Source organism: Atta colombica, unplaced genomic scaffold (assembly GCF_001594045.1).
Source record: "Atta colombica isolate Treedump-2 unplaced genomic scaffold, Acol1.0 scaffold96, whole genome shotgun sequence".
NCBI lineage: Eukaryota > Metazoa > Arthropoda > Insecta > Hymenoptera > Formicidae > Atta > Atta colombica.
The window spans coordinates 1,765,331-1,772,639 of record NW_017259590.1 but is presented as its reverse complement, the minus strand read 5'-3'; the positions used below and the strand labels follow the sequence as shown (position 1 = coordinate 1,772,639).

Below are 7,309 nucleotides of genomic sequence, written 5' to 3'. Positions count from 1 at the left end.
GGTTTTTCTACATCCGATGATCAATAATGATAAGATATTATTCCACGATGCAATCATGTATCCAATGAATAAACAGGAAAATTAGATAATAAGCAAGAAAACACTCACAGAACACAGTTCGGTCCATAATGTAGGCATCACTGAGGCCCACTTTGACGGGATGCATTGTGTCTGCGATTTTTTCAACCAGGACCGGTATCACTGAGTAGACGAATACGATATCTCCGTTTTGATGCAAGGTCACTTGGAAAGTGAACGCGCCGGCTCTTGGCCTGTCCTGTAGTACAACCTTCTCCCATTCCACCGTAAACGCCGTACCTGTCGTACAAATGAAAAAGAGGATTTAACAATCTCGCGTTGAGATCCGTGCACGACTCTGACTACGTTTTGTGCCACGTTTCTTTGCCACTGGTTATTTGATGAGGCGTGTAATTACGATCGGCAAATCGTTGCGCCGATTTATCCTTCCTCTTTCATTCTCCGCTTCCCACAAAGGTTGCTGATCACTACTGACGCGAACGCTTTGCGACATGATCAATCCAGCGAGGAGAAAGGATTTAGAAAATCAGCTTGGGACTTGAGAAGACTATCAAACGTTTTGAAAAGCATGCGAAATTAGAGAAATGAGAGAATTTGCTCATCATAATAGGATTTTTTTTAATTTTTGAACGTAGATTATTTGAAATATATTAGCCACGGTAAACATACGAAGAACCTCTTAAGTGGCTCGACCATAATGGGTTCTGATGATTGACTTTCGTTCGGAGGGAAATGTAAGACTCCTTCAAGTGGCATGAAAATGCCATCCATTCGAGATTCCGAGATGACTCACCATTGTCAGCGTATTTGACGTAACTGGCGTTCGACAGGCGGGTATCGAAATTTGCCATGAGCGGTGCAATGTACTGGGTGGCGGCCAGCCAACTGTGTACGTAGTCACCGGTGTATAGAAAACCTCCCGTAGCGATAGTAATATTGCGCACATTATAGCCGTAGAATGGGAAATCAAACTTCAACTTAACGGTCTGTAACAGCATAGAAATCATAGTTCAATTCCTATCCAGACTTGTAAGGATTAATGATTAACTGTTCTCGTATATTTCTTATAAGTTCACGGAAAGAACGAATTTGTATTAGATAAATACATATCAAAAAACAATTTCATGAATCATCAAAATAATTGTAATAGAAAATTCATAATTGCAATGCTGCAAAAAGTTTTAACATTCTAGCAACTAATTCTACATAATTATTTTGCTAGTTCAACAAAATTTATTTTTAAACCTGTATCTAATCTAGCTAAGTCTTAGATATTTCAGCAAAATCATTTTTTTCTTGTTTTAAATAATCTTTTGCTATAACAGGAATCAAATATTCCGAATGTATACATATTTGTATTTGTATATCGCCTTTTTCTTTGGTTATTATATAAAATCTAAAAAAATCGAGTACATAGTATATTCTATATCATTTTTAATTTTTTACAAGAAAGTCGCTATAATACAAAATAATGACAAGTGAGTCTCACCGCGGCGCGTCGATGGCTCTGGCTAAGTAGATGATTGACTCTAAGATCCGGATGATTGTCCATGTCGACCCAATATTTTTTGCAGATATCGGTATCGACGATAAAAGTGCTGTTATAATACTGATGCGAGTCGTACATCGTTTTAGTGATGTTGTTTTGTGTAAGCGTGGCGTTAGTCACATCGGAAAATTTGTTAAAGGAAATATCGCTGTCGTCGGATTTCATGACATCTTCTGTTGTGTCCTTCACCGCCGATGATTCCGGCTGCTGCTCCTTGCTAGTACCGGTTATATTGCGATTTGTCAGAGTGCGATTTGTCCATATGTGTAATGTTGCCTGCGAACAGGTTTCAAATGGATGCACAATTGTTAAACAGTGATGATTATACGTAATTTGCAACTTTTCGCATCACGCGCGAATCTAAAAATGACTGAATAAATCCATTACTGATGACACCTACCGTATCGGTTGCAGGATTTACTATCTGCGACGTTTTCTTTTTTGAAGAATCCGGCTTGGAGCTGGAAATAGGATCAGATGGCCGAACAGTGGAGGTGATGGTGGTGGCTTCGCTGGTCGAATAAACTGTAGAATACGTTACGTCGGCGGATGCGTTGGTTGTGTTTGACATCGATTGTGTTGCTGACGCTTGTTGCGGCTGCTGCTGTTGCTGTTGCGGTTGCTGCTGCTTCAGTTGCTCCTGTTGCTGCTGTGGTTGCTGCTGCTGCTGTGGTTGCGGCTGTGCTGGTGGTTGATTCTTAGATATTTCTTTTTCAGTCGTCATCACCAATTTTTCAGGCATCTCTCGACGTACCCTCTCTACATTCTTACCATCGATCAGTCTGATATTCGAAATGTAATGATCAAATGACGACTTGCCATTCCACCCGGCATAACTGTAGTAAGAGTCGACTGAAATAGAAGAAAAAGCGAATTCTCGTTATGACGTCGAAATCTTGAAAAGTATTATTTTAATCTTTCCTCATCTTTCCGAAATAAAAAAATTACATTAACAAATTTAATTTGAAATTTGCTAATAAATTTTGAATAATTTCAAGAATTTAGAAAATAAATAAATTCGGTGACATCACGAAAGAAAATAAATTTAGAATCAATTTTTAATGGATTGAAGTAATTTCTTTTATATGAGTCAAATTTTTAGAGACAATATTTTTTAATTCAATAGTACAAACTTATAATCCATTCGTATCTTAAGCAGAGAGAGATACGTTCTGTATGTACATATCATTCACAAACGAAAGAACTTGTCTCAATTTATCCTTGAGCTAGCGTTGCAATTACGATACTACGACTGATTATTGAATGATGACTAGAACCAATCTATGACACGTACATGACATAAATCTCTGACATATGACTGTGTTGCATTCGTGCATTGTCTCCGGTTCACACAGGCTCACCGAGAGTGATTCCCTTCGAGGGGATCGGGTGTCCATTTAACCGATGCGTCAACGTCAAGCCCATCGCTGGTGTCCGAGATCAGTGCCATGAAACGCGGATTAACCTCGATTTCTACGTTCGCGATAGCCGCGGCGCGATTAATGGACAGTTCGGGGGCAAAAGTGGCACGAGACAAACTTTTCACAATTCATTCACACTAAATTCGTTATCAGGATTTTTCGCTGAAACGAGCAATTTACTATCATGCGTATATTTTTCAATCAATTTACTTTTTGTGCTTTTTTAACATATTCCGCTTACTCTGGAGTTACAATTTAATAACAAAACAGATATGATTCCGAAATTATCTTTTTATATAACATGAGTCATCATAACATCAAAATGATTTTGATATGATTACTAAAAATAAGTTTTTAATCATTATGATTTATTTTAATGTCATTTTGATATCGCAACTTGTTATTGTTATTTTATACAAAATTTTCTTTTCAAAAAATCAGAAAATATGAAGAAATTTCATTTTATATTTTTATTTATTTTTTTTATAGAATCTATTTTTTTGATTGTATCGCCTATTACGATTAACTCACAAAACATATTTAAATGATTAAAGTTGTAAACAATTCTTTTAATAGATAGATATTATAATAAATATGATCATTGAATTCCGCATCATAAAAGAACGTGTTTAGAATCGTCGGCGAAGAGAAACGGGAAGTTAGGCGGTACGATCGACCGGATAGAGCAATAATTGATGATCCGATCAAATCGGAGCGAACGTGCAAGCTTGACGTCAATGTAAAAGCGTAAACCGAAACCAATCGACTCAACAGCTTATTATCTTGAAAAGCTTTTTCCCTCATCGTTGCGAAATTATCTCTTTTTAATATAAATAAATTTTCTGATATCCCATTTTTCCCCTCAGGAGATTTGAATTCTGTTCCATATAATTTATCACATCATATGATTTACATTTCAAAATAATTTTTTATCCTTCATATTTTTTCCTAAAAAATTATCGAAAGTATACTATTACCTGAAGTTTATGTAAAACATCAGTTTGAATAACAATTTGCTTATTACCCACTAAATAAACAAATAAAAAGAATAATTGTCAACTCATAAATTAGCTCTGTTGAAAAACTGCAATCAAAGCAAGCTCAGAGAACTTTCACCGAACAGATCAGGTACGAACGAGTTTCATTAACTGCGCACTAGTGAATTGACTCGATTTCTTAGCAGTAGCAGCGAATTGTAAAATCGCTTCGCCGAATTGTGCAAATCGTAAACGCAAGTGAATTGGGCAAAGCTATCGTCATATCATGTAAAGGTACGTCGAATTGTAGAAAAGTTACCTCGAATCCAAATCGAGATTGGCACAAATCCGTTTTCTATCCACGCGAATTGCTAAGTCACGTTGCAGATCGCGAATTTTCGCGTTTTCGCGCATATTACGTCATTGCAATTCGATGCGGTCGTGCCGTTATTTGCAAAGTAGCCGTAATTCATTCTAATTGTATATAATCTACAATTGTACATAATCCACAATTGTATATAATCCAAATCGTAATGTAAATTTATGAGACTCGTGCGACCGACTTACATCTTTCACAGAATTAATATTCATAACCCTGACTATTTTAGAGTGATATCGATAATATAGGTATGACATGCATGAACAGCGTGTAAAACTTTCGCGTGAATATAATATGCATATAGAAAGGTATTCCCTGAACAAATTAAATTGAACAGAAGCGGAGAGCAAAGCAATAGAGCGCATAAAACGTATTTGTGCTTCCCACGTTATTGCTTTAACTTTATTTGCTGCAATTATTGAGAGACTGCGGGTCACGAAGAGAATTGCGAGAGATATATCACGAGTTACGACATGATCCAGAAATATTTGTCTTAGTCCATAACGTTCAATTTCGCTCGTTTCACGCGAATATGTTTCCCGTTCTTTTGTTCGACATGCATTTTCATGCCGACGATATTCCGCGTAAAGATAAGACATGGCGTGTCAGACGTGCAGCCTTGGATGAAAACGTGTAGTAGTGAATATTAAAATTGAAATGGCACTATCAGTGAATGTCAATGCAGAGTTACATTTACATCGTGCATTTTAGTATAGCTGAAAGATAATTTCTTATGTAGTAACGACACAAGTAAAGAGAATCCATTTACAGATATGTAAAATTCGATCGCAAAACTTGAAGTCGAAACTTGACATTAATTAGCTCGAGTGATACTTGTATAAGAAATACAAGCGATAATCAGCACAGCCACGTTAATTATACACATTGTAGTGCAGTGCACTATGTATTTCGCACGATGTAAGCGCAATCAATATCCACTCATTAGACGTCCGATGTGACGTATGCGAGATATTAAAAGATAATTTTGTGTATATTTATCCATTGCTGATTAAAAACGCATGTCGTTTCGCCACGGTAACTCGAGAACGCCTTGGCGTCTCGATGCCTCCACATATATACGCGACATATTTTTAGACGACGCAAGTAAAAGGATGCTCCCACATTGCGATTCTTTTTACACCTTAAATAAGCGAATAAATAACATATCCCTTGGAATTATTTAGCGATGTGAATGAAAAAAATCGAGATAAAGTTAACAATGGATAAGAAAAGTAAGGAACTTGTAAACAAATATTTTTCCACGAGATTCTTCTGTAATACCTCACGGAATCCATCCCTTTAATTAAAAGTGTTTTTTAAATTGGTTTGGCGCAAAATTGTGCGGCAGACATGTGCCAATGATAACAATCGTCATAAAATGATTAAAAACGATGACAATTACTTTCGGAAGGAATAACAGTATTACATTTATCCGGTTTCTACCATCACATTGACCTAATTATTTTAATTATCATATAAACGTACTTATACATACTGACCTTATGAATCTCAAAGACACTTCTTTATCACATTTCTCAATGAAAAAAATAATTATAGATAATTAAAAGCAAAATAAAAAGTTTGGTTGAGAAAATTTATTTGTATAATATCACACAACTGTAATGAAAAATTTTAAGCAATTTTAGAAAATTCCTAGTTTTTTACATATGGAAGAATTAATAGTTTGAAAAATAAACATAAACACGAGAAACAATCGACATTTTTTTCTCATGATACTGCTTGACGATTCTGTAATGAATTGCAGATTGAATTACTGAATATGGAATACGACTTTAGATCAAATAGACGCGCGCATAACAAAAATAGCTCTTCTCTCTAAAGAATTTGTTCATAATTTCGCGGGCAAGCATATGCATTCATGTCCTCGTCCTAAATCTTTTTAAGGAGATTCGACGACGAAAACCTTGAATTTATGATGATTAATCGATTTTAATGCAACAGAGAATAAGTCATCCGATATTCACGCACAAGCTTATCAATTTTAATTTTAAAAGCAATTGATAACACTCAATAAATAAACTACTGAAAGTTACATTTCTTCCCCTCCAAAAAAAAAATATAATACATGAATTCTTTTAAATATTTAATTCTGTGGAAAGCATAATAATGATAATTTATATTAAAATTTAATATATTCTTTCCAAGTTTCTGCATACATATAAATAATCGAATATTAATGAAGCTAGAATATCATGATATTATAATATAAAAACCCTGTAGACTTATCTTACTTGCATTGATCATTTCTCATGACATACTTTGTTTACTGAGCCAGTAATAGGATGTGCGTGAAAGATTTTTCATGTTCGATAATAAGGCGTGCCATTAATCCCATTACGATCATACCTTTTCCGCTTCCTTTCACATTTTACTATCGCGATCCGCGATATCGGAACGGAAACGACACGACAATCAATGTCAATGTTACGCACGCTGCCATCAAGCCACCCACAGAGGAGATTCCTTTCTTCCTTCCTTTTTCAAGCGAAATATATGGATAATGCCATTATAATAAAAGTGTTTTTAGATTTTTTATTGCGATTTTAGTTTCTGAAATAATTTAATCTCAACTTTGTTGATGCCAAAACTCCAAATAAATTTAATTGATGATGGATCGTCGCAAATTGGCAACGGCACGAATAATGATTTTCACATGTCAAATGGTCAAGCAGTTTTATATTTTTTACACCTGTTTTATATTTTTATACACTGTTGCAGCAATGCTACCACGTCACTTAATAAATCATATTAAAAAAAAATACGTCATGTTATATATAATAAAAAATGTGTCTAGATTCATTGCGTTATTTATTCTTATACAATTTATCATGCATCAACTTTCAAAAATAATGCAAATACACTATTTATTACATTAGACATTTAAATTATACATATATAAAATTAATTATGTATTATATATATT

The 7,309-nt window shown here is 34.8% G+C and overlaps 1 protein-coding gene across 1 annotated transcript in view; it reads right to left on the bottom strand.

The window, feature by feature from the left end:
- The window catches only part of LOC108693742 (plexin domain-containing protein 2), a 36,870-nt gene that overhangs the window by 3,088 nt on the left and 26,473 nt on the right, over positions 1–7,309 (bottom strand). The window contains exons 2-5 of the mRNA XM_018202857.1: positions 1,989–2,440; positions 1,529–1,864; positions 833–1,025; positions 109–318 (exon numbers count right to left, since the gene is read on the bottom strand). Of these exons, the coding sequence (XP_018058346.1) occupies positions 109–318; positions 833–1,025; positions 1,529–1,864; positions 1,989–2,440 (1,191 nt within the window). The remainder of the gene's footprint in view (positions 1–108; positions 319–832; positions 1,026–1,528; positions 1,865–1,988; positions 2,441–7,309) is intronic.